The sequence below is a fragment of the Idiotropiscis lumnitzeri genome, chromosome 3, assembly GCF_059441095.1.
Source record: "Idiotropiscis lumnitzeri isolate Australia: NSW breed Sydney's pygmy pipehorse chromosome 3, RoL_Ilum_1.0, whole genome shotgun sequence".
NCBI classification, from domain to species: domain Eukaryota; kingdom Metazoa; phylum Chordata; class Actinopteri; order Syngnathiformes; family Syngnathidae; genus Idiotropiscis; species Idiotropiscis lumnitzeri.
In genome coordinates, this window is record NC_142393.1 from 27,889,209 (window position 1) to 27,916,552 (window position 27,344).

The 27,344-nt window shown below is 40.9% G+C and overlaps 2 protein-coding genes across 12 annotated transcripts; one reads left to right on the forward strand and one right to left on the reverse strand.

The window, feature by feature from the left end:
- Positions 1-12,472, forward strand: gckr (glucokinase (hexokinase 4) regulator). 10 transcript variants are annotated; one of them, XR_015842482.1, is made up of 22 exons: positions 1-129; positions 320-469; positions 543-611; positions 683-751; positions 1,677-1,750; positions 1,819-1,885; positions 1,987-2,040; positions 2,422-2,516; positions 2,865-2,970; positions 3,066-3,184; positions 4,200-4,298; positions 4,404-4,501; positions 4,630-4,706; positions 4,949-5,045; positions 5,125-5,228; positions 6,137-6,214; positions 6,294-6,434; positions 6,721-6,855; positions 6,920-7,586; positions 8,569-8,671; positions 11,015-11,194; positions 12,205-12,472. XR_015842482.1 is itself a non-coding variant. In XM_088289856.1 (20 exons), exons 1-19 carry the CDS (start codon positions 79-81, stop codon positions 7,568-7,570), a joined length of 1,767 nt encoding a protein of 588 aa, XP_088145982.1. In that variant the 5' UTR covers positions 1-78; the 3' UTR covers positions 7,571-7,586; positions 8,569-8,804. The 10 variants fall into 10 exon arrangements, 3 of the variants coding, with proteins under 3 accessions (XP_088145982.1, XP_088145981.1, XP_088145983.1); XR_015842484.1 differs by having other exon boundaries at positions 7,487-7,586; XR_015842486.1 differs by lacking the exon at positions 6,920-7,586 and having other exon boundaries at positions 6,290-6,434.
- On the reverse strand, positions 10,959-27,344 carry rp1l1a (rp1 like 1a). Of its 2 annotated transcripts, none has more exons than XM_088289851.1 (8): positions 27,176-27,344; positions 22,469-22,721; positions 21,762-22,154; positions 21,205-21,469; positions 17,128-21,104; positions 16,125-17,006; positions 15,199-16,059; positions 10,959-12,443 (listed from the first exon to the last, which is right to left on the reverse strand). In XM_088289851.1, exons 2-8 carry the CDS (start codon positions 22,700-22,702, stop codon positions 12,228-12,230), a joined length of 6,828 nt encoding a protein of 2,275 aa, XP_088145977.1. In that variant the 5' UTR covers positions 22,703-22,721; positions 27,176-27,344; the 3' UTR covers positions 10,959-12,227. The 2 variants fall into 2 exon arrangements, with proteins under 2 accessions (XP_088145977.1, XP_088145978.1); XM_088289852.1 differs by lacking the exon at positions 27,176-27,344 and adding an exon at positions 23,590-23,875.

Consider the following 27,344-nt stretch of genomic DNA (forward strand, 5'->3'; position numbering starts at 1 on the left):
GTCATCTCAAAGGTCTATTTGTGAACTTTGTTACTGCGGAACGATCCGAGCGCTGACTTGTTTACATTGTTAACACAAATGACAGAATTTGGGCGATCCAGTTTTCTCTCTAAGATGCACGAATGGGAGGTAGGAATATCATTGAATCTCCACTGTAATGTCAAAATATTCCTCCTCTTTTTGTGTTTGTGACGGGATGCTTCTCAAACAAAATAAGCTTCAATGAGTTAAAAAATCTATTGTTACTATAATGATGTGGCAAAAAAATACAATCAAAATCACACAAACTAACGTGATCCGTTGCAACTGTTATCACCAGTCAACAGATTACGAGCCGTCACTTCCCGTTTCAGAGAAGTCAAACCCCCTGACACGGGACATTGACCGTGCTTCACCCAGTCGCATTGTGAGGATGTTGCAGAACTGTGATGCAGAGATGTTTCGCAAAGAGACACAAAGCCCTTACTTGGTTTGTCAAGTAACAATAGAGTGTATTATAAGTCTTTAAAACAAAACAGAAATGCATTTCAATGTTGTTTTAGACACTTTTGTGTGACAAAGTGGTGAAAACCATGATGGAGGTGGCTGAGGTTGTGGAGATCATCCTCAAGGTATAGCCTCACTTTCGTTCCTGTTCCATATTTCTCTGCTGTGACGAGTAATCACATCCTTTGCTACGTAGGAGCCAAAGGACAGCCTTGTTGTCTTGAGTGGCTGCGGAACTTCTGGCCGCTTGGCTTTCCTCGTGGCGGTAAAACACTCATTAGTCATCATTTGTCTGAGTGTTGACATTGTTAGTGGCTAGTAACAAATGAAAACGTATACACAATGCACGCTACAATTAGACCACTTGGATAAAACTATTTAAAATTGCAGTTTTTACATGAATGTTTTAACTGTATTTGCTGTTGTATGACAAATCTTTGCCCCATGTATAGCACTTGTAAACAGCTGCGTTGTTTGTAAAATGCTCTCCAAATTAGGCTGATGTAAGCTGTGAATGTTCAGTAATTTTTGACAACACATTTATATGTGACCAGTCCAGTCTGTTTTGCTCACAGCACTTCGATGCGGGGGTATCAAACTCATTTTCACTTACTGTTAGCGGGGTACTCACTTTTGTTGCATGCTATTTAGACGTTGACATTTCCACCGTAAATCAAGCCCCTGTCTACTTTACATTGTAGCCTGTCATTACTCCAGTGCCGTGAAAATATATAATAAAATATTTACATAAATCAGACGTGTATAAAGAATTTAAATAGATACTGTATATTTTTTGACAACTGATTAATTTTTAAAAACAGAGCTGTCTGTTGATTTTCGTAAGGGATGGATGCTTGTAATACTCTATCTGTAAAAAATGAAGACATGGTTAAATTTGGTACAGTTTTTCTCCCCAAAAGGGAAGAACAAATCAATTGAACAGGAAACATGACGGAGAAACATTTTATTTGTTTTAGTGGGCCACAAAAAATTGATGCAGCATGCTGCCCCCCGAGCTTGGAGTTTGACAACTCATACTATTTTAGAAAAGCTACTGCTTTATACAGTGTGATGTATTCGTCTTCATCCTTTTATCAGGCAACCCGCGTCTGCTGAGGGAAGTGTAATTTCCTGTTGGAACTTCTAAACAGAACAATGCTATCACGTCACAGTTGTGTGCTTGTGTGTAGTCAGGGTTCAACAAAGCGCTGAAGGAGATGAACCAGGGTGCGGTCTATGCGTACATCATCGCAGGAGGCGACAGGTGTGTGACACTCAATCACTCACTCACTCACTCACACACTCACACACTCACTCACTCGTTGTTTTAAGAGCGCTGCTTTCCTCCCAAGAGGCCCCAGAAGACGACCCTCACCTGGGCATGCTCTGTCTTAAGAAGGTCTGGAGTGTGAGGGAAAAATCTGTCCAATGTGTCTGTGGTCTGCTTTGGCATTGAATAAATGTTTTTTTTTTTGTTTTTGTTTTTTTAAACCTCACCAGGTGTGTGAGGGGAAGAAGAGGGTCTTGTTCATTGGGATCTCCTGTGGACTCTCTGTGAGTGTGACGCTTAAAGCATCCTTTAGGACAGGGATGGGCAAACTTTTTGATTGACGGGCCACAATGGGTTGTAAAATTCGACAGAGGGGCCGGACCAGGAGCAGATCGATGGAATGTTTTGGTAACCTCACCTCATTGGAGAAAAAAATGAATTTCATTTAGTGAACAAAGGCATGACAACAATATATATGTCTTTTAGAAAATAAAACATTAACAAGGTTTATTCATTTAATTTTTTTCAAATTCGGCAGGCCGGATTAAAACATTTAATGGGCCGCATGTGGCCCCCGGGCTGTAGTTTGCCCGCACCTGCTTTAGGATGTTTAATATATCTTGATTATGTAACATTTTTTTTGTTTGTAATTGATGTACCTGTAGGCCCCATTTGTGGCAGGTCAGTTGGAGTTCTGCTTGCGGCATCTGGAGGTTTTCACTCCCGTTTTAATTGGTTTTAACCCTGCACATCAGGCACGGTGTGTATGTATTCTTTACACTCACTGGTCACAACATTATGAATGATGTTCCATGTGTGTATCAGAATTTTTTCAAGAGACAACAATGCTAAGTTTTGATACTTTCAGAGATGTAATATTTTAACATAATGCTTAGGACTTTTCATTTTGTTGTTATACAGCGTGGACTGTATCATATTCAAAGTTTTTTTCTGGTGTTTTGTTCACATATTTAGCTACATGCGTGAGGTGAAGTCTCATATGCATGCTTAAGCTCTGTCCTTCCCTTATGTAGGTCTTATGAGTGGCCACTGTCTATCTTTGGTAAAGGACATGGTTAGGCATAACTGTGAAATAATCTATGTGCAGGAATGAGCCGACACAAAGTTGTACGTTCACTTTCCTAAGTGTGGTCCAAAGAATGCAGGCGCTTGCCAAAAGTCGAAGGGTCTTCCTCATCAACCCATCAGTTGGGGTGAGCTGTTGTTCTAATCACAATTTTCTCTTGTCAAAATTAGAAGTGTTAGTGTGTGTGTGCTCCCTCTGTTCCTTGTGTATGTTTGAGTTCAGCCGGAGGCCATCAGTGGTTCTTCCAGGATGAAAGGAGGCAGTGCAACTAAGATGCTCCTGGAGGTCATCCTGTGTGCTGCTCATGCTGCCGCTTTTTCACGTACAACTACCACACACCAGTAAGCAACTCTAAAGCGGCCGCCTTTGCTTTGCTGCTGCGCTTCTTCAAACTGCAACGCCAGTTCTAGTGACTACACTGCCAGTGTCAATTAAGGCAGTTTTCTTTTACTATAACAAGTGTAATAAGTTAAAATCACAAAAAAGATGTCAATAAAATCTGAAAAACAAAAAGGAAAATTGCAAATTAATGCAGTGATATTATAACAGCCTTTTTAAAATTAATTAATTAATTTTTTTAAAGGGCTGTGTTATGTATCACTCACTCGTCGTAACAGGCAGATCATTGAAATTTGGAAAAAGCATGACCTATGTGCTCTGACCTCAAGCAGCCTTGTCGGACCAAGTGGTGTGGCTATCTCATGCAGTGTCGTGATAGCATCACCGTGTAAAGTTCCATTCTGATTCATTCTTTATGACAACTATTTCTAGTCTTGTATTCCATTTTTATGCTGGCTTTAATGTTTCAGTGAAATGTGTCACGAAAGAGAGGGAAGAAGGCGTATGTTGCTGTTATGGACTCCTTAGTGAGGTTGCTTCTACCCTGAGAATTGTTCATGCTATGCACCTAAATAATACACACTAGAAATTTCATACAGTCACGTTTAATTAAATCTCGCTTTTTTTCCCAAACCAACGGAGAGAACATAGGTTCTGCGTTTTAAGTGCGTTACTGACCTCTAGTGGTCAGGATATACACAGCATCGTCGTAGAGTATTTTCCGACCTTTATTCAGATCAGTCACATATTATACGAGTAAAAAAATCTCATGGGCACATCACCAAACCGCAATGTCGGCAGAAGTGGATTCACAGGTTAATTGCCATGTAGTGGAGAGTATTGAATTCTTCTGCCTGTCAATGTACAAACTATATCACTTGCATAGACTGGTGAACAAAGATCCATTATTTGTAGTAAATAAAACTGTGAGATTAAACAATTTCCATGACACACAAATGTGCCACATCTTTATAAGTGTTCAAAAGTGAGTGCTCCTCTGTTTCTTCTTTCCATAAGGGCCATCTTGCAGCACCTGAAAGCCTATGAGGAAGCAGTAAAGGTCACATACACTCAGAGTACAGCCATCGCTGGTTTGTTGGCTGCAGCTGGGCAGAGGTCAGCCAGTCACGCACAATTATTCTCTGAAACACACAAACAACTGCGAAGGTCCAACCAGAAAGCAAGATCTGTCTGTAGTAAGGATGGTTGTGCGTGTTACAGTTTACTCGGTAAGAAACGTGTCTGTTACCTGGGCTGGGGCAGCCTGGCTGTGCTGGGCCTCATTGATGCCAGTGAGTGTGAGCCAACGTTTGGAGCAGGTGAGCGACATTGCCACAGTCAAGTATGTAACGGTAATCACAGATGAGTTGCAATGTGTTGGATTTTGGAAAACAGTTTCCATGCTAATTGTTGTCTTTATGTGTATGTACGTGTGTGTGTGTCATAGCCTACAGAGATATTCAAGCTTTCATAAGTGGAGGATACAGCATGCTCAACAACAATGAGGGTTCCATTGCTTTCCCGGTACATACGTGGGATAACTTTTGCAGGATTCTCTTGAACCTCCTCACAAATGAATGGCGTAGTCAAAAAATATTCATCAATCCTCTAGCCAAATTATACATCTTAATATAATCTTAATATAATATCTTAATAACAACCACAAGCTTTAATCCAATACAATGTCATATCTTATGGCTGCGAATTCACACAGTTGGAGAGATCTAACATTTCATCATGTCGTAACCTGTCAATTCTTGATTAAGGGCCCCCAGTTTTGCATTGCACAAGAAGAGTTTTTGCTTCATGTCCTTCCCACTCTTGATGACCAAGACACTGTCATTCTCATCTACACACATTCTGGTGAGCATCTACGCCAGAGCTTGACTGCATTCTGCAGCCACACGTTCTTTTCAGACATCTCAATGTATTCTTTTCTCAGACAATATCACTGAAGTGATGAATGTCGCCCACCGAGTGAGAGAAAAGCTGTCCAACCTTCATGCTATTTATCACCAGGCTGATAGAGATGATGATGATGATCAAGTTGGTTACCTCTCTGCCTAAGATTAGATTTACTGACACACTATATAATACATACAGTACCTGCTCACAGGTCCGCCTGCCTGCCTAGCTCATTTCTGCTTCCTTTTCCTACACTACACAACATAACAGCCTTTTGTAGTTCAAGCAAATTATAACTGAAAGACTGCCATTCTCACATTTTTAAACTGCACCATAGTAGTCACCTAATGTGTAGGTTTTCCTTCTTTTCGACAGGCATGATTGCCTACTATGCCTACATATCCCTCAGTCTTCTACCAAACTAGCTGGCCAACAACCAACAAACATGCTTATCTACACATTTACATACCTTTCCTTGCTAGCACTTGCCAACCAACCGCCAATCAACCTTAAATATTTGCCCATTTGCCCAATCTTCCCTTCATGTACTGCCTGCTGACCTACTTATCGTACCACCCAAGCCTCCTACCTACCCTTGCTTTGAATGCTTCCTCAATATTCTTTCCATCTTAAAGAGAAAGTCAACCCCCAAATGTCCTTTACAGTATGTTCTATGCAGTCCCACTAGACTAAACACCGCGTTCTGATTAATATTGCCTTTGCGGAATATGAGTAAAGCAGTAAAATCTGGTTTAGGGGTCAGATAACGACTAATCATGGCTCAGCTACAGAAATTGGTCATTACCTGATCCCTGAGTTATTTTGTCATTTTCAGTTGACAAAGTGCCAAACTGGCCACCACTTGAGATTCCTAAAAAAATGGGAGGATTTTATTGTTTAACTCATAATCCACAAACTAAATATTAATCAATGCTGTGTTTAGAATTGTGGTGGTGCATATAGCTTATTATTGTAAGGACATTTTTTGGGTTGGGTTGACTTCCCCTTAAATGTCTGCCATTTACAACAGTGTTCTTTTTTCTTTGCAGGATGAACTAAACAGATTGTGTATGTCCACATTAAAATTTTCTTGGCCCTTACCTTCTTCTGGAAGTCTACAGCACATGGTACATTACTCACTCACTCACTCACTCACTCACTCACTCACTCACTCACTCACTCACTCACTTTTCTGTTGGGAGTCAGTGGGAGCTGTCCACAAAACTGGTGCTGAACGCCGTGAGCACGGGAGCGCACATCCTAAAGGGCAAGGTTTTCCACAACCACATGATCGATGTGCAAGTCACCAACAGCAAACTTTTCCGCAGAGCCACACATTTAATCCAGGTATCAAATTACATCAGCGCTCAGACATTGATATGGTTAATTAATGTTGAGTGACTGTGAGTCGGGTTAGTGCGTATACTTATTTTGTTTTTTTATTTTCATGTATTTAGTAGGGGTGGGACTCGATTAAAGGTTTTGGCTTTGTATTTAATAAATCTTGATTAAATGCATTTTAATTAATTTAACATTACTTGTCCCGAAAGGCAAAATTTTGTAATCTAAACGGAATTTAATGTGCAACTGAAAAAAAATACAAATAAATTCAGACTCAGTTTTCTTGTGCTAGAAATTGTCTGGTCATCCTGAGGCCCAGTGTAACGAGGCTCTCCTGAAGGCTATCTACCAAGTGGACCACCTGACTGAGGACATTACCTCCAGTCATATGGCCACACACACGGCCACCGGCAGAGAACGGACAAAGGTAATCAATGATAGAAGACAAAAGGAATGTTGCATTTTGTAATTGCTCCCTCTTTTGTGAGCAGGTAGTGCCACTGACCTTGGTCTCATTGCTGGCTGGTTGCTCTCTCGAAGATGCGAGGTCTCTCCTGGATTCGCAGCCAATCATACGGAAGGCTGTGGAGTCATGTCTGCACTAATAAGTTCAAATATTCAGCAACAAATTACAGGAGACATTTTTCTGTCCACAAAACTGTATTGATACATTGTCATCAATTTTTAGCATGTCTTTATGCACCACAAAAGCATTTAATGTTCATGAATTTCTGTTGAGCTTCCTCTGCACACGCTGAAACATTTGTATGGGTAATCATCTCTACTGTGCTTCAGCACATACCATCATCATGCCCAGAATCACAATGACTATTATCGCTCTTTAAATTGGCAAACTGGCAAGTTTAAATTTAAATTGACAAACTGGCAAGTTTGACAATTTTAACAACTACAAGTTTAAAGACACATGTAATGCTAACACCAGGAACAATTTGGAAAAATAATTCTCTGCTTGTCGACGTGCTGATTACAAAATCTTTCGAGCTTGTAAACTATTATCTCGAGCTTGTCAACTATTATCTCGATATCTTACTCTACAGATAAGCAAAATTCCAATGATTAGATGTGGTAAGATTGGACGCATCTCCAGCCATGTGGCAACTTGCCTATGCAGTCACAATTGAGACAGAGCGGTGAGAGGTGTGTGCAGTTCCCAATTGGTTAGTACCATCAATGTCTACAAAGAGAAAACTAACATAGTTGGAATTAGTTCCGATTGGATTAGTACTTTTCTCTTAACATTGTAACCATGGGCATTTATGGGCATTTATTGCAGACTTTTAGTTTTCAAAGATTTAATATATTCACATTTCATATTTCATATTAAGAAAACAGGGATCCTATAGCCAAAAAACTTGACGTGATATAGAAAAACTGAGATCAGTTTTGGATTCTGCACTGGCGCACCCTGATATTAGTTAAATAAAACTGTCAGACCTAACTCAACAAAAATTGTATTTCCCGGCGTAAAAACAGGATACACCTGTGTTGAACATGTCCCTATGATCAAAGTATTTTCAATCTGTTATACGGTGTTTATGCCTTTGTTGCATTTGTTTCTTTTTTTTTTTAAATATGTTGAACCACAATTCAAAAGCAATGTCTGATTTACATTGTTTGATTATTTAAATTAAATGAGTGTTTCTGTATTTGTATGATAATTGTATTGTAATTATCCGTTTTCTGTCTTTCTTTTGTTATTATTTTTTCCTTCATTAACAGAGGCAATTTTATCAATGTGTGTATTATCAATGCAGCATCAATTACAATACTCATTAGCGTGTCAGTCTGCTAACCTAATGAGAATTGAAATAAGCATCACCTTTGAGGTCTTTTTAAACCATGCAACAACTATTCGTTTGGCATAAACACGGCAGTAACTCATACAAATAGAACCACCAACAAATACGGGGCTTTCATTGCTGAAACATTAGATTAGAATTGCTGGAGTTTAAACTTTTATTTTATTTGCTGACACTCTCATTCTTTACCTGACAACTGTAGGCAATAGACAATACTGTATGTGCAATATGCGTGGTTTATGACTGTTAAATGACTTTGTTTGTTTCTGTTCTTTTTTTTTTTTTTGTTAAATCAGATTTATATTCCGTGAACTTGTCAGTCTTTAGGGGCTTAGGTCCACCATGGACTATGATTCCATGGGAGCAGCCTGCCCGCCGCCTTCCCAGCTGTGTGAGGCCAGTTCACCTGAAAGTGGCTAAAAGGTAAAAGGTTCCCGTCTTCAGTGAGGCGCTCGCTGACTGCTTCCTCAAGCAGGACGATGCCAGAGCCTGAGAGGTTTCATTTGAAGACACATTTAAATGTATTTCAAAATGTCAAATTAAACATTTACAGACATGAGGTTGTTCCTTTGGGATTTCCTCCTGGTCCTGCTACGGGACAATAACACATGTCCCGAATAGACATCAAGTGGCAGGACCAAGAGGAAGTAAAGTTCATGGTGGTGGGCCGCCAAACACATGCTTTGTGGGGCAATATATGGTTCTATATGGATCACATTTTATGATGTGGTTATTTCAGGCCCGGCCAGTCGGTCCAAGTTAACCAAACGCCATCGAGAATGGACTTACCGGTTTCACGTCAAATACAGGTGCCACACAGGTGACACGCAGCCAAATAAAGAAACAATAAAACTGGGTTGTACACCCGTGTTGTTCTATGGAGCCCCTTGGGTGAGATGGAAGTTTAAGGTTTTTTTTTTTTTTTTTTAATTCACCAAAATGGCACAAAGCACTTTCTTCGGGTTCAAGTCACAATCAATATCCTACCAAGTCTGGGTTGAAACAAATAGGCCATCAGCCATGGTTCACATGGCTATCGCTGCACACACAGAAAGTCAGCGTCCTGTTTACCGGTTGATCATGTGACATTCCACATAATATGACCATTGTTTCTTCTGTGAGTCAACCTTAAAGCGATGCTTCACTGACGTTAACATTGGCATTTATATAATAGGTTTGCAAGTAAAAAGGACATCAGTACTAAAATTCACCCCCCAAAATGACTCTGTAGTGTCCTAACAGCATAATCTATATACCTCCGCTCACTTCCACAGTCCCTCATTCGCATATAATCAGCCTCGTTAAGGTTATTCCTTTCATATGTTGAAGTGGTCATAGGTAGGGATGTCCAGATGAATTTTGGTGCCAATTGTTCTTCGTTTTTAGACATTATAAGCAATGTAAGGACAATGATTTCCAATGGAGAGTTTGCAATCGGTCCCTGTAATGACTCAACAAAGCATGTAGAGAGCAGAGGGGGGCGTGGCCATATCTCTCATTAAAAGAAGACATTTTCAGGTTGTCCCTCATTTCCGAATTAAATTAAATAAAAAGGAAAATGATAACTTTCCTGATTAAAAAAAAACCATATAAACTGAGCTTGTTAGTAAAAAATGGACCATCTTAGCTCTTGCCCTCCTTTAACCCTCTGTTCTGACTCGCACATACATGCCAGACAGCTATTGGATTAGCGTGTGTTGTATACTGGGGGCAGCTGAGCAGCTTGGGAGTCTCCTTTGGAACAGAGCTTAACACAATGTTGTTTAACCGACACTAGATAGTATTGCAAATGCAAGTAATTTGAGGTGTAATATTCAAATGGAAGTAACACACCATCGCCATGTTCGTAGTAAATAATTCTGTGATTATTTTGTAATTTACAGTCCCTGTAAGGTAAAAATAAATGTCTTGTAACACCACAGAGAAAAGGCCACTAAATGTGTTGAAACCACAACCAAATAACGTCTTCCTCATTGTACACAGCTCAGCATCTTTGAGTTGATTAATATCAAAACCAGTAAATAAGCAATGTGACCTCCATTTGTCTAAACCAATGCAATGCATAAATTTGATCAGGTTGTGGATTGTGGCATGCATTTCATGGATCCACTTATCTTCAATGGCGCTGCAAAGTTGCCAGATAATGTCAGGAACTGGAACATTCTGTTGTATAAGACAATCTAGAGCGTCCCAAACTTGATTAATGGGTGACATGTCTGGTGAGTATGCTGACCATTCCAGAACTGAAAATTTTCAGCGTTCGGTAATTGTGTGCAGATCTTTGCTATTTGTGGGTTCATCATGCTGCAACTTGAGATGATGGTGACGGATGGAGGGCACGACAATGCGCCTCAGTATCCCGTCACTTCTACTCTGCTTTCAAAATGCCCTCAATAAAGTGCACGTGTGTTTGTTGTCCATAACAAGTCAGCCCATACCTTAAGCCCACCACTTGGTCACTTCATCCAAAACATTGACATCAGCAAAACGTGAAGTCATCCATGCTGTCTGCCATCTGCCCTGTTCAGAGAAAACTGTGATTCAAAGTGCCAGATGCCATCAAATGTGAGCATTTGCCCACTCAAGCCGGTTACGACGACCAACTGCCAGTCAGGTCGTGACCCCGAAGAGGAGAACAAGCACAAATTCGAGCTTCCCTGTTGAGCATTTGTAATCTTTTGCTTTTGTTCAAATGAAGGAATAAGTAGCATCTTGTGCATTGCTTTTATTTGTATTAACATAAAATTCATGCGTTCATCACTTTAGACATTTTGGACAAAGCGATGGGTACACAAGCAGCCCACTCTTCCGCCACCCTTGGCAAGCTCAGACGCCGAGCCACATACAGAACATCTCTGCAGCGATAGCATGGAGTCCATTCACTTGAGCATGACCCGTCTCCTCGTTTCTATGGATCCACACTCACACTGTATAACCATGGCTACGGTAAGGCATCAGTAATCAGTAACACACGTCATGCTGCTGATCCGCATCGCTGCTTATGCACACCCCAACTGAATACGCAGCATGTAAATATTTCACAGTTCATTGAACCCATTAGTTCACCTAGAAGGGACAATCAAGCCACTCAGACTCCCAAGCACTAAAATCATAATCACATTGAAAAACATTTGATACCTTTTTTAATGCTCAATTATATTAGTCTTGCATGATACTAACAGAAAATAAAACCTGCAGTTATGTTACGGTTTAGATAATATATGATCCTGGCCACAAGGTGATGACACTCTTAAAGAAATTAAACATTATTAAGGCTTCTAACTGTTTTAGATACACAGCGTAGAGACATAAGAGTGACTCGATATGAAAGTGAATAACTATACTTTGCTGAACATCTTCTGAACCGTTTAAAATAATGAGTCATATTTTTTTTATCATATTTTTACATTTAAGAAGCCAGTTAGGTATCAGTTAATTTTTTTTAAACAAATGTGTCCGTGATACAGAGAGAGATATCACAGAATACACACAATAAAATAATATCCAAATAAAAACTACACAGTAGATTTTGTTGAGCTCATTTTACCCGAAAAGACTCTGATTTGGTCCCAATAAACAGTCAAATTTATTTGAGAATGTTTTTTATCCTCTTTGGAATAATATTCAGTGTGTGTACTCTATGAAATTTACTATTTACCAACTATATCTAGGATCAGCAAGGAATTAAATGATTCAATGCAAAACTTTAAAAAATAAAACATGACTCATGAAACATTAATTCTGCATTCCTTAGAAATGCAACTTCAAAACAATAAATGAGTATAATTAAAGACTGTAGGCTAGATTGTAGTTCAGGTTTCATGTGAGATTCAAACAGCACAGACATAAAGTGCGTAAGTGTTCTGTTGCTTCCACTTGTTCTTATCAGTCTGTAAATGAGACAAAGAACCAAGAGTCACAGACTCGCTCCACACAAAGTGTGATTTCATGTTTAGTATTTCAGGTGGGAGTGAGAGTCTCAGTCTTCCAAGGAACCCGGCTGGGACTCCACTGAGGTCCTGCTGACCTGATGCAACAGAGCACCATCTGCTGTTACGCCTCCGTCCACCTCGTCTGTCTCCTTCTTGTTTCCTGACTCATCTGCCGTGGTGTCACTTGGATGTTTAGCGTCAGTGTCAGAGTCTTCAGCATCAGCTTCCTCATCTTCACAGACATCACCGGTTGAACTATGAACCTGTAAATTTAATAAAAAACATCAGCACATGCACGAGTCCACTTCAGTTTTCTTTAGAACAGAGGAAATAGGGACGTAAATTTCAACATACAGTTAACCCTTTTTGATTGACAGATTTTTATACAACCTAACTCACCTACTTGCTGTTTCTGTGCTGAGGCCAAAGCAATGTCGAATGCAAAAAATGCTTTTGCATCATGTGGAAATCTGGAGTCAAGCAATTATGTTGAGGTGAGAGAAGGAGTTTTATTTAATCAGGCCATGGCCTTGTCTAATACAAAAAATGGATTTGACGCAATTTTGTGACAGTTTTGATCAATTGCAAACCTTATTTAGGCGGCAAAAATTGTGGATTTTCGTTAGTTGCCAAGGGGCTTGGTCCCTATTCTCTGCGAATTGCAGGCGCTGCCTGTAAACACGTTCAACATCAAACTTCCACAAGCATGAGCTAAGTTCATTAAGGTAATAGGTTGGTAAGTACACTTACATAATGCTTTGCTCAAACTATGTCACTTCTCTCTACTTGCATCAAATCAAACCGATGCAATGCCGTGAAAAAGCACTTATGCACTTTTCACATTCATACTTATAGTTTCTCCACTTTAATGTTCAAGATCATCAAACAAATGTAAATGTCAGACAAAGATAAGCCGAGTAAATGTATGAGGCAATTTTTACATTATTTTATTCAGGGAAATAAAACTATTCAAAGCTATCTCTTCCTGTGTGAAAAAGTATGTGTCCCCTGAACCTAATAACTTATTAGGCAGCAACAATTAAAATCACTCTTTCTCGCAGAATTGCTTTAATTCAGCAACACCGAGGGCTTTCGAGCATTTACAGACTTTTTAAGATCATGCCACAGAAATTCAATTGGATACAAAATCAGAATTTTTCCAGGGCTGCACCAAAACCTAATTATCTAATTTCTTGCATTTTTTTTTTTGTTCACAAGTTCACTGGCGTTTTGTTTTGGATCATTGTCCGGCTGCAAAACCCGAGTGAAATTTCAATTTGAGGTCACCAACTGATTTGCTCTCAGCATTTTCTGGTAAAGAGAAGAATTCCTGGTTTCAACAATGAGAGCAAGTCGTCGTGGTTCTGAACTGGAAAAACAGCTCCACTACGACCACCACCATTTTATTGCAGCGTTATGAGACCTTTTGTTGTGATTTACTAACTGCACAGGTCTGGAGGAAAGTGAAGTCAGTAAAAATGAACTCAGCTTTCCAAAAATGTCCATTACCAAAACTTAATTTATGATTTAACAAGAGGGAAAAGTCCCTTTTGACAAAGGGCCGGGTAGCTTAAAATTATACCCCCACTCACCTTAATAAATAAAATCACGTTTAGTAAACGGCATTTACACGGTTATCGTTGTCTGATATTTACATTTGTTTGATGATCTTAAACATTGAAGTGGGCATAGGAAAAAAATGAACAATTTGAGAAGTTAAATAATTTTTTTTACTGTAAAGTGTGTTTCGTTTTTTTTTCTTTAGTGCTGTGTAATCAAGTGCAGTTGGTAGATGAGACTTGAACCACCTTTCCCTTTCTATGACGAGACATCATTAAAAAGTAACTAGTACTCGTTACACTGAGTTTGAATTCCAAATCCGTTTTTACTTCTTTTTTTTACTTGAGGATCTTTTGAGAACAGTAATTTCACTTGTAAAAGTACTTTTACTTGAATACGGTGATATAGTACTCTTCCCACCTGGGGTTGTCAATGATATTCCAAAGTGGCAGGAAGAAAAGAAAAGTTGCAAGTCATACTTGGAACAGTGGAGGCAAGTCGTTGCTGGGAAACAAAACAGATTTGTTCAGTCTGCCTAATTGGATAGCGAGATTAGCTTCCCTGCTGGTTTAGAATTAGCATTTAGACCGCGCTAGGTCATTCCTTTTCAGGTAGACTAGAAATCCTTGGTCATGCTCACAAACAGGGCGGTTATATTCACTTAACAGCCCCCGTGACAAATAATTTTGGACTTAACTCGGATTTTCTGTTCCTGCCCGCCCCTTCTAGTCGTACAGCACCACCAGTCTTACTTTGCCATTTAAACAGCCAAGTGGCCGTGGCAGGAACAAACATTGCCTACCTTGCTTTAATGACGTTCCACCGTATTTGTTTTGCAATGCGTTTGCGCCACATAAATGGATCATCACAAATTAAAAAGTGATGAAGTGCTGATGCCACAAGTATGACTGTATACGTTTAAGGGTCTTGCGTGCACTTTGCAGTTTTTTTTAACATGCCACAGATATGTTAATAGGACACCTAGGGTGTATGTATTCAAAGGATCAGCCAGTAAGCGGCAATACTGTAATTCTCTTAGTAGTTTGCCCATGTGTTGTTGCTCCACTGCTTTTGTTAAAAAAAACAAAAAAAAACACTTGGTACACTTGCCCATTGTATTCCAATAGGACCAATACAATAGCTGATTTAAAAGCGATCTGCTTAAACAAAATGCCAAGTTCAATTGTGTAATGTATAATAAAGGTATTGATAAAGCATTTCTAATGCATATTGGATTCCTTTAAACACTTTTCTTAATTTCTCAGGGAATAATACACATTTCTAAAAAATGCAGTCATCTAATTAGTGCTGATCAAATTATTTGATCTGTATTCTATGACACTGAGATGACTTCCCTTTTAAAAGAAATTTACGTATTTATATAGTATTATATTTGATAAATATATATCTTCTACTTGTAGTTTGTTCTCACGATTTTCGTGTCCAGTGTGTCCTGACCTTTGGTGAGGCTCTTTCCTGCTGTGATGACTCTCTTTCTTCTTGAGACTCTTCAATGTGATCCTTCTCCTCTGCCTCCACATCTTCTTCATCGACTCCATCTGAAGCGCTGGTGTTTCCCTTTACCCCTTTTACATGGTCTTGATTTGGAGAGTCGTCTGTGACCGTACACTCTTCCTCTTTTGCATCCACTCCATCTTCACTTTTTTCACTGGTCTCTCCTCCATCTGCCTCGTTGCTCTCGCCCTTCTCGTTATCATATTTTCTTCCAGCCCCCTCCTCACCTGTCTTGGTTTCATATTCAATATCCTCCTCCATTTCACCTTCCATTTTATCAATTGTTTTGACAGCCTCCTCTTCTTCCCTTGTGCACTGGCAGCGCTGTTTTTCCCTGCCTATCTGTGGGTCCCGGTCTTCCCTGCCCCCTGTGTCTTCTTCAACCTCCCCTTCATCACCTTCATATTTTACCTCTTCATTGGTATCATCCTCATCCTCCTCACGAATTGCTTCCTCAGTTTTGAACTCTTCGCTTGAATCATTGTCCTCCTCTTCCTCCTGAACAACCTCTAAACTCCTTACTTCCTCTACACTGCCATCGCCCCTATCTGTAGGCTGTGACACAGATGTCGGGACAAGTGCTGGGGTCTTCCTGAGTTGAAGAATTTTAAGGAGATCAAACTCCATCATCACAGGCGCTTCAGCTGCCGCCGGGTTCATTTTGAGAGGCCGTGCTGCCAATTTTTTGCGTACGCAAGCATCACAGGGGCAGTATTCATCATCACTTCGTTGGTCGCTGAACTCGGCAGTCATCTCGCCATCACTGAAGGAGTCGGCAGTTTTGACTGACTGGTTCTTCATGACCTGACAATTAGACATACAATGAGTTTGATTTGCATTAATGGAACGCTGAATTTTGTTGGATTTACCTTTAGCATCCGTCTGCGCTTCTCTGTCATGGTGGATTCCCTGGATAGATTTTCCCCTTTTGGAGGCCGTGGTGACTTCCCGCCTCGACCAGATCGACTCTGGATCTTACTCATTTCCCGCTTAATGCTGCTCTGGATTCGTTGGCTCACCTCATCTTTCAGCTCTGAGACCATCGTGTCCAAGATGAGGCTGTCATCAAGGTCCCAACGGACTTTAAACTCTGCCATGGAATCAATGTAGTGATTCATGAATTCCTTCTCCAGCTTCTTGAGAAGGTGCAAGACCCACACTGGATCGGGATCTTGGGATGGTTTATTTGACAATGACGTTTGCAAAACTGCTGGTGGCGTTGTTGAACTGGAGTTGGAGCTATTATTGGCAGAGCTTTTGTCAGATGATGATGTGTTTGTAAGATTTGGATTTCCCAGAATTGGAGGGACTTGATTTTTGTCCTCACTGTGCCAAGATTGTTCTTTCAAAAATACCTCAGCCATAATCTCTTGGGTGTGTGGTTCTATCATCTCCTCTGCAACCTTCTCCACAGCCTCATCCTCATGTGAAGACTCTTTGGGGAGAGCTTCATCTCCTACTTGATTGTCTGGGTCCTTCCCCGAGCCACCAGAACCACTGCTCATGCCTACCCCCGATGAGGACCTCGGTGGGGTCCCTTGTTCGATGCCAGTGTCCTTAGTCTCAATGTCTCTAGGTTCAGTGAGCCAAAGGGATTGTAGAATGGCTATAATGTCACCATACTGCTGGTTTCTGTCCTCATGTTTGTTGCAGCCCTGACCTCTGACAGGCTCAATTAGCTGAAGCTGGGCCAAACAGTCCAGGAGACCCCTGGCTGATGTGCTTAGTCTGCGGCCATAAACTGGAGACACCTGTGGAGCACAACAAATTATGTGAATTTATATTATTTATTGCATTTGCCCTGTTATACAATCAGAACAATCTGATATACACTCCAGACAAAAATATTTAGTGTTATTGATCTGACTGTACCTCGGGCAAGCTTCTACATCTTCCCAGAGAGGAGCTGAGAAGAACCTTCATCACCGCAGCTGAAGAGCACCAGTCATTGGGCAATGCCTTCCCTCTAATCCATGCAATGTTGGATTGGGGAGAAGCTTCTATTGCACCAACACCTGTAGCCAGATCTATATTTTTTTCTTCATTTACTGTAGCACAAACTTCCTCTTTGCCAACTTTCTCTACCTCTTCTAACTTATCATCCTCCAGATGTTCCTCCTGTGATTTTGTTAGTTCTGCTTCAGCTTTAACTATCACTTCCTTGCCATGCCCATTCTCAATGAGCTCATCAAGCGCGATCATGTTACTGTTAGAAGGAATGCTGCGCAACCAATCACTGACCACTTCACTGGGGGAAGCATTTGGTAGACAAGCAGGGGTCACTTCTGTCCCCTCACGCTGATCCTTCTGATGCCTGGTGTTTTTCTCTAAATGCTGTTTGCTGCTGGCTTTGCTCGTCTTACTTGACTGCTGACAGTGTTGGTGTGCGGCCTTAGTGTCCTTTAGAAGTTCAGCAGCAGACACGGTGCTTTCACCATGGGTCTCTTTACTGCAAGGTCTAGAGTTGCCTTGCCTTGAGGACCTGACTGACATCTCTTTCTTTGTAGTAGAACTGGATGTTTTGACAGATTGGACACTGCCACTGTCAGGTGCTTTGACAGTACGTTCTCCTTTATTTTCCTTCGAGCCATTTACTTTTTCATCAGCTGCCAAGTTACACGTGGGGGAACAGAGTCCACTGGAATGTGCACTAGCAGCACTATTGATGAGGATATTCTCTTTTGCGCCGGCTCTACTTGCTGACTTTTTGGAGCCACTCTTGTCAGGATCAACAGCTGACATATCTCCATCAGGTTGTTGAGCAAGCTTAGAATTCTTAACATTGGCACTCATCGATGACAGCGACGATGAGGTTCTGTTGTCATTGATTCTTTTAATGTTGGAGCTTGATGCTGGTCCGGCACAAATATGACACTTAGGGTGGTGGTCAACATCCCCATCAGATTCAGGTGCATCAATAGTAGGGATATCGATGGCTCGGGGACTCTCATTGACTTTGGAATTTTGAGACAATATTGACTGGACATTTGGAGTTGCTGTCTTCAATCTGTCCTTGTTGCGATTGTCAGTGTGAACCGAAATGCAGGACTTGCAGCTGTCCGTGTCGCACATTTCCTGGTCATCTAGCAGCCCAAGAGACACTGACCCAGATGAGTTTTGACTTAGTTGCTCGGTGCCTATTGGGTCCTCAAATTCATATAATTCCATTTTGTCTCCCTGTTCCTTTGCTTCATTTCCCTCCCCGACATCCTCTTTCTTACCCTCTTCAAATACAGAAGCTACAACACATTGGCATTTAAAACGTCCAGATTTAGAAACATTATCTGAGAGAACTGAGAGCACACTCTGTCCTTTTACCTCATTAGAGCTGCTAGGTGATGCAGCTCTGACTTTCTGCAAATGGGACCGGGAAGAGCGTATTCTCTTTGGTGACAGCATTGGACCATACGAGCATTTAGAGCTTTTACTTTGAGTATTTCTTTCTTCCACCTCATCACCTTCAACAGTTTTTTGTATTGACTCTGTGACCACACTTGCATCATCAACCCCTTCTGGTGTTTTAATTGTGACTACATTTGGTCTTTGGGATGTTGATTTTAGATTCTTGTTAGAAACTGACTTCTGAGAGGCAGAGGAGCCCAATGAAGATTTTGATTTCATAGATATGGCACTGGCTCCTCGCTCTCTATCTTCATTTGACCTATTTCCATTCACTTCAACATTGACTTCCTTTAGATCGGGAGATTCTGCGGCGCAGTTTGAGACACAGGTTGTGCAACAGGAGGTTGTTGATTTTGCAGATAAATCACTGGTTGCCCTTTCTTCAGCTGTATTAAGGTCTTGTTCGTTACCGTCAATATCTGGATTTTCCAGGCACATATCTGTTGCTTCTTTTGTTTCATTTGGTTCAACCACCATTGTCTCACCTATTGCCCATTGACTATTTATGGACTTGTGGCATGATATTTTGGACTTTCCTGATATATTTGACTTTGAGGATGTAGTTGAGAGGACACTATTGGATCTCTCTTCCTTGCCAGACTTGATAGAAACATTAGATTTTACAGAAGGACAACTATGAGATCTACTGTCTTCCAAGGCTGTTTTGTCAGCTGAAGAGTTCTTTCTGACACCTAAGACAGTCTCAGTTGGAATATAGGATTTTGCATCTCTTTTGTACAAGGTTCCTCCTTCTGCTGTCTCTGTTTTTGTGATGTTGGAGCCTTCAATTGTGCCACTCAAGTTGGACTTGTGAGACTTGTTCGACTGACCTGACATAGCACTGGAGCTTCTCTTCGTGTTATTTTCAATTGTACAACCAGTAGAAACAGATTTGTGTGGTGAGTTGTGTTTGTGGCTCATAGTCGAGATGACTCTTTCCTCCACCGTTTCTGTTGGCTCAGGACTGGACATTCTTGAAATGACACTGGATGTTTCACTTTTTAGGGATTCAGGTAGTGCAGATCTATATCCTGTCAGATTGCTTTTGTTGGATTGTGTAGACAAAGCATCATCATTCAGACAGAAATTAGTTTTTTCTTGGTTTTCGAGAGATGAAGTTGGGTATGAAGGGGCTTGAGCATTGTCACGTGACCTCTGTGAAGCTCTACTACTGCTATTGGAGGTGACTACCCATTTGTAGCCCCCACAATCCGGACACAGACTTCCAGAAGGGCCTGAGACGCCAGATGAAGCTTTAACAATGCTTTTCATCTCTGTTTGGTTCACAGCTTTGGTGGACACACAAGAAGCTCTACTTACATTTGAACTTAATCTGAGGGTTTGATCTACCATCTCAGATACACATACACACAAGGTGGCAGCAGATACAGTTCCACTTGCTTTAGTGTTCTGGTCATCTGGCTTGTCGACCTCAGTCGAGTGGTTGATTGGCTGAATGTTGTTCAAGTGAACGTTCGGGGATGGCCCAGTTCTATGGGAGCACTGTGAAGCACTCTGTGGCAGGTCATCATCAATGTCTTCATCTTCTTTTAATGACTGCAGTACATGTGAGGAGCTGCTGACTCTAGACAGTTGGTGATCCACCTCACCCTCCATCGGCTCATCCACGACTGACATCTCGCTCGGACATCTTGCATCGCCAGTCAGGGTGACGATTTCACTCCGACTGGAGCACCGACTCATCATACATAGCTCTACATTGGTGTCTTCATTCTGCCCCATGTCTAATCTATGCTCAACCTGTTCAACAACACATGCTTCCTCTTGGACAATTTGGCTCTGTTCTGAATCCGAACCTCTTCCACAGTTGGAGAGTTTTGCCCTGCAACGCACTACTCTCATCGAGTTACAAGATGAGGAAGAGCCAGAGGAATGTGTGTGTCTTACTGTGGTATGGGTTTGGCTGGATATATATGTGGGTGGGACAGGTGGCTGGTTATGACTGTGTATTGGATTTTGCCAGAGGTCGTACTGTTGTTCTTGCATCTGGTAACAGCAATGGCACTGGCTCCCTTGCAATGCATGTTTAATTGATTGATTGGAATAATCCAAATAATCTGTGTCAACAGTTGCACAATCAGAGCAGCTTTCGGACTGACAGTTTTGTAAGTAAGGAGAGTGGGCATGGCTTGGAGGGCAGCCGTCACTTGTCAAAGAGGGCGATTTTCCAATCTGTGTGGACCACTGCAACGTCTGATCATTACGGAGGCGAAAACGCACTCTCATTTCCACGGACAGAGTGCCATCCTTGTTGACTAGGACACGCTTTTCAATGTCATCATTCATAATAGCCGGTCTCTGTTGCACATGTGCTCTTATATTGTTGCCAAAGGACTTCTCTGAGGACAAAGACAATCGAGTGGAGCGGGCAGATGAATCAGATCGAGGGTGGATGATGCTCTTTTTTGTTTCCAGACCAAAGTTAACTGAAAGCAGAGAGTGAAAAAAAAATCAAACAGTAATTAGCTGTGTGTTGTAAATTCATGTGCCTGCACATACTGTATATGACAACAACTGATAGCCTACCACTTTTCCTGCTCTCCTGTCCCTCACTGCACTCACTGGCTCTGGACTGAGCTCCACGAGGGGATGATCTTGCTTCTCGAATACCAGGTGATCGAGCCCCATTTCCAGGAGTCCTGGGACCAAGACCAGGGGACTTGCTGCTCAAACCTGACAGTTTTTCCTCAAAACTCTTCCGTAGGATCTTCAACAGTAAGGGACTGAGGGCCTCTCTGCCGACACATACCAAAACTCCAGGGCAAGTCATCAGACTTTGAATGTTGTCAACCTAGGGACACATTTACAGTGTTTAGTCTTGTCCAAACTTTGACCTATGAGGCAAAATCTGACCCAGTAGTACAACTGCCAAGGAGTTAATGCTTGCTGTGTCTCTTTGTCTGCATTCACAGTTTTACAAAATACATTTACGTGTGCAGATTCTGCCTGATGCCTTTTTTAATTCTATTTAGAATTTTCTCAATTTTTAATGAATGAAGCTGGAGGATAAAAAAGACAGGACATGGGCATATATGGATCATAGTGAGTTCTACGCAAATATGAAAGTAAAAATTATTTCTCACCCTTCGTCCTTCAGCGGTATAAATCTTTCGAACATGGAACTGCATCACCTCAGACACCTCCTCAAGAAAGGCCCTCATACTTCTGATTGACCTCCTGCTCAGTACCACACTCCTCTGCATCCCTGGCTCAGTGTTTTTAACTAGAAGGATCCGTCGATATCTGTGAGGTAGATGGCCAGATGAGGACGTAGACACGGTTTCTGGTTGAGGGGGTACACGGCTGTGATGGTGCCAAATGCTTTGGCGTTTGTTGGCTTGCTCCATGCTGATTGGTTTAGGCTGGCGCTGATCAGAGCAGAGGTAACAGCCCCCATCCTGGAGTTCCTCCAGATGTTTGATAATGCGTGTGCCACGGGGGGTGGTCACAGTCCGCACACCAAATGGAAGTGGCATCTATACATAGATAAAATATTTATGTGTAAATGTTGGGTCTAGCCATTATCACACCATCAATGAAGAGAGTTATTACCACTTGTTAGCAGAACTAAGAAAAAAAAATTATGATATTTCTGGAGCAGTGCGTGTTGGAAGTATGCACTCTTGTAATTGGTTTGTTCTTACACTATAATGGACACGGAAGGATTCAAGCTCTGGTGAAATTGATAAAAGTGACAAAAAGTTAAGGTTTTGCATAACTAATTCCACTGCCTTAGACCAAAGTTAATCCTATGGTCTCTGTTTTGATACCTGACAACTGTCTTACTAACCTTTTGTGAAAGGTCATCCAGCAGGGCATCAAAGCATTTGAAGCTGCGCTTGTGGATGGCCATCCTGACACCACCAAACTGGCTGTCCCCACTTCTGTAGAAGGTGATCCTCTTGGCTGGTGTGCCTGTCTCCACGTAGGAAAGGCGCGAGCTGGAAGGTGGTTGTTGCTTGGGTGTTGATGCATGATTAGACATGCGTGGAGGGTCCCACCTCCCTTCTTGGACTGTCTGCATGCTGCACTTTCACACACACCTGAGGGTTGCAATAAATAACAACACTGAATGTTGTGAAAAAAATTGAGATATTTCCATTGCATCACATTAAGAGGCTATTTGCTACCTCATTAAACTGCATGACAGAATCAAAACAAGACAAGACTATCAGCAAAATGCCCTACAGTTTTGTACAACTTCAAACTACAATCACATTAATAAACATATTGTAAAATGAATCCAATCCAAACAAAACTATTTGAGCCTTTGACACAGCTCCGTGTAACAGTAATCTTAACATTACTTGGCTGCAGACAACCTCAACGTGACACTCAGCAACTTAATCCCTCCTAACAACCTTACACCTAAAACATTAAAGCCGCTCTTTTTAAAGGGAAATACACAGTTAGAATTCACCGACTAATGTGTGAGGTGTCCAGTTGTTTTTATTTTAGTGATCCAAACCAAAGATGAGGCACACGAATATGTTGCCTTTTTTCTTGCTTGTTAATAGAACTGCCTTATGAAGGTGCCGGTGAAAGAAAAGATCATTTGAGACAAATTCTGCAAAATACCTCTAGTCAAACCCCATTTCCCTTGTTTCTACAGCATTCAAATAAATATTTTGCCAAAACAAAGACAGTCATAGCTATTCATAGTATAACCCTAACTTAGAGGAAAATGTATGAAAAAATGAATGGATGTTGCTCAAAAACAATACTAGCAACTTATTTGCATGCACCAACCCATTAACTAACATTATATCAACAGTTGATGATTTTTTTTAAAAAACACACACTTACCTCTTACCAGAATATAAAAAGAGAATAACACACATATTTTGCACAAATGTCTCAATAATAATAATAATATTAATAATAATAACAACAATAATAAATGGCACTCACGTTTTTAGAAAACATGGTCCAAAGACAATTTGAAAATGCCATCGGGGAAAGCGCTTGATCCTCCGAAAAATCGGACAGGTTGAGTCAGACAGCAAGTTTTAACATGTTTGTTTTCAAGCTACATTGTCTCGGCACTTTGAATCATGAGCTGAGATGCTTCTTCATCTCCTGCGTTAAAATGGTAGCCACTAATCAGGAACAGGGAGGAGGAGGATAGGGAGAGGGTATAGGAAGCGGCAAGGGGACGAAGCTAAGGATAGAAAGAAAAGCCTGCTTAAGAACCTGTGTGTGGGGGAAGAGGGAGGTTGCTATGGTGAGGCCAAGATTGTTGAGAGACAAGTGACGCGCCCATGTGACAGGATGTGATGCATAAAATGGGCTATTTTAAACACATCTTAGAAAGTGTCTTTCATTTTAACATACAACGCTCACAATGACAGTCCCCTTTGTAGCCACTTATGAGTGAACATAAAAACAATTTTCAGACTTTTGATAATGAATTACTTGAATTATTTGCTAGAAAAATCTCACATTTTGTATGTACACATTGACAAATCTTATTTGCAATCAGTGGCTACATTTGTCCGAGTGTTTTGTAGTATTGTATGCCTGAAAAGAAACGCAGTGTTTTCGGACTAATATGTTGGGATCTACTTACTCTATTCATGTTGAGCAATGTTTAATGACAAACAAAATCATACTTGGGCTGTTTCGATAATCTATTGCTACTGCTGGTAATGTGAACTAGGGGTAAGAGACACATTGATTGAGCCAAGCAACATCTCTTTCACTGATATCCCTTCCCATTTCCGCGAGCCGATAAGAAGCCACATACTGCAAGTGTTACAAAAGCATAGCTTTGTACGAAAAAGTGTGAGAAGTAGACTGGCCTGCCAGCAGTCCAGACCCGTCCCTCTTTGAAAATGTTTGCCACCTTATTAAAGTGCAAAATGTGACAATGGAGACTCTGCACAGCTGAACAACAAAAGTTGTACATCAAGCAAGAATGAGAAATAATTCCACCGACAAAGCTTCAACAATTATTGTCCTCAAAACTCAAATGCATCAAGTATTGTTAATAGGACATTATGAATGTATGGAAATGGAAATGCAAAGACATGCTTGCAATGCATGTGTGAATGGACAGACTGATTGCACTAACTACTGTATGTGCCCATGACTGTACAAGAACTGCACATTGTGCCAACTACAGATAGAAAGTAGTGCAGAAATTAAAGCAGCCTTCATATTCCCTTCATCATGTTGTCATACATTCTCAATGGACAAACACTTTCGAGATGAAACTTGGATATAACATAAATTACAGTTGTACAACTTTTACGGAAATACGGATTTACTATGCCCTGAAAACAAATCAACACGATTATTATCGCCTAAATATAGTGGCTGGGGATTCAAGTGAGTATACTAGATAGTTAGAGATGCCAGCAGCGATTTGAGCTTTGTGAGTTGTCATACTATACTTCCCATTATGTTGCCCCAGCTCACTGCAATCATGTCCAGAGCTACTTCGTTGCACTCCTCCATGATGACATAATGGAGCTCGCGGAGCGCCCCGCATACAGCCCCAGACTCGGTTGCTCAACCACCATGCTTGAACATAGGCAAGACTCAATTGTCATGGTACTCATCCTGGGCACTGGCTCACATGCTGGACAACATCTGAGCCAAACCAGCCAGACTGTAGTACATGGGTCAGATATCGCTCGTGGACTGTTTGTGCCCAGTAAATTATTTGCAGGTTATCTCGTGAGGATGAACGCAGTCTAGCACTGATAGGGCGGCATCCAGTTTCTTCTACTTCTGCAGCAAAGCTGGTCGCACTCATACATGTTTTTGAAGCACTCTCGTGATGACACAGAGAACAAGGACTCAATTTCGTTTGATATGATCTTAGCAAGTGTTCTTTCACTTTCAATCTTCAAATAGCCATGGGGAATATAAACCACTAATTCTATTTCTGAAATCCTCAGAGAGTTCATGGTGAATGTCTAGTGGCCATCGCATCCTTCACCTGAGCTGCTTATCTTTACAAGGGCCTGGGGGTGCTGGAGCCTATCCCAGCAGTAGGAGGGGTACACCCTGAACTCGTTGCCAGCCAATCACAGTGAGATAATTGTACCCGAATACCAGATTATAAAGTCTAATCCTTGATAGACATATTTGTATGTGTGAGATGATGAATAGGACAGTTATTTTAGGAGGAATCACTCAGGACACACTCAGTTGAGTATGTGTATATATGTGCGTTAAATTGCTTTCCATGGACAACAAATCCATGTCGCATACTAGCTGTACACCGACTACTCTTGCATTATGTCCAGATTAACTTCAACAGTATTATCCCTTGTGAATGATATAATGAAATGCAAGGGTATCCTCACTTTTGTGAGGAGCAGTGGTAGATAGATAGATAGATAGATAGATAGATAGATAGATAGATAGATAGATAGATAGATAGATAGATAGATAGATAGATAGATAGATAGATAGATAGATAGATAGATAGATAGATAGATAGATAGATAGATAGATAGATAGATAGATAGATAGATAGATAAATAGATAGATAGATAGATAAATGGACTTTAAAAAATTGGGAATGATTTTTACTTGAAAAAAAATACTTATTTCACTCAGACATTCTAAGTAAATTTTACACAAAGAGTTTTTGAGTAAATTTCACTAGTTTATTGAATTTTAAAAAGCCACTCAAGGGAAGTTATCTTTTACTTTTTTACATATATCATTTCATACAAGGTTACTCAAAGCGATTGAGGATCAAACCGACAACCTCCAGATTTGGAGACGGCTGCTCTACACCTGATCTATGGCTCTGCAACTTGGGGTGAGTATATTGATGGTATCTCCAAAAGGAGGCAAAAAACGACATCACTTTGGTAGGATTCCGAGGCTTGCATGTGACACCAATAATATACTCATGGAGAGTGACGCTGGTGTAGAGTGGCTGTCTCCCAACCTTGAGGTTATGGGTTTGATCCTCTACCGCATTGAGCTCCTTTGTGTATGAAATGAGAGTACAAAAACAGAAAGTGCGTTCAACCTTGGAGTGTCTTTTTATATTTAATGAACTTGTAAATTGTACTCCAAAACTCTTGTACAATTTACTCAAAATTTCTGAGTGAAAAAATGTTACTAGGATTTTTCAAGTGAATACCACTCCCCATTTTTTATAGTGTAACTAGATTTATAGATAGTCTCCGTCATACGAAATTTAGTAAATTAATTAATTACTAGCAACTGCATTCATGAAATTATGACACTCCCTGACTTGGTTTGATATTAGAATAATTTGGTTACGAAGTAATTCTTGAAGTTATTTTGCCAGACAAATACAAACAAAACAAACAAACAAACGTAAAACAAATAGGTCAAGGCCATCGTGGTCATGAATAAAGCAAATGAGATTAAACGGTGCGTCCCTTCCCTCCATCTCTCTCCGTCAGCCCTCATCCCTTATAATAAATGCGACTGACCTCTCAACTAATTGTTAAGGCTTTCCCGCCTGTTTCAATAAAAACCAAATAAATGAGACTTTTCTTACCCACGTGGACGCATCCCGAATACCAAGGTCAATTGCGCCCTAAAACATTCAATAGCGACCACGGAGAAAAGAAGAATCGCGCTTTGGATGGCCGTACATTAGCGTTCGCTTCAGAAGCTTGCAGATAAGCAGCACCTGAGATTGTCTTGCGAATTGGCGTACAGTATTG

Bases quoted from the DNA above. Each gene is read 5' to 3' on its own strand.
- gckr (XM_088289855.1), top strand. From the start codon at position 79: ATGACAGAATTTGGGCGATCCAGTTTTCTCTCTAAGATGCACGAATGG. The intron at 470-542 runs GTTTGTCAAGTA...ATGTTGTTTTAG, and splicing joins AGACACAAAGCCCTTACTTG to ACACTTTTGTGTGACAAAGT. The intron at 4,502-4,629 runs GTGAGCGACATT...TGTGTGTCATAG, and splicing joins TGAGCCAACGTTTGGAGCAG to CCTACAGAGATATTCAAGCT.
- rp1l1a (XM_088289851.1), bottom strand. From the start codon at position 22,702: ATGCAGACAGTCCAAGAAGGGAGGTGGGACCCTCCACGCATGTCTAAT. The intron at 22,155-22,468 runs GTTAGTAAGACA...ATCTATGTATAG, and splicing joins TGGATGACCTTTCACAAAAG to ATGCCACTTCCATTTGGTGT. The intron at 21,470-21,761 runs GTGAGAAATAAT...ATGTGTCCCTAG, and splicing joins ATACCGCTGAAGGACGAAGG to GTTGACAACATTCAAAGTCT.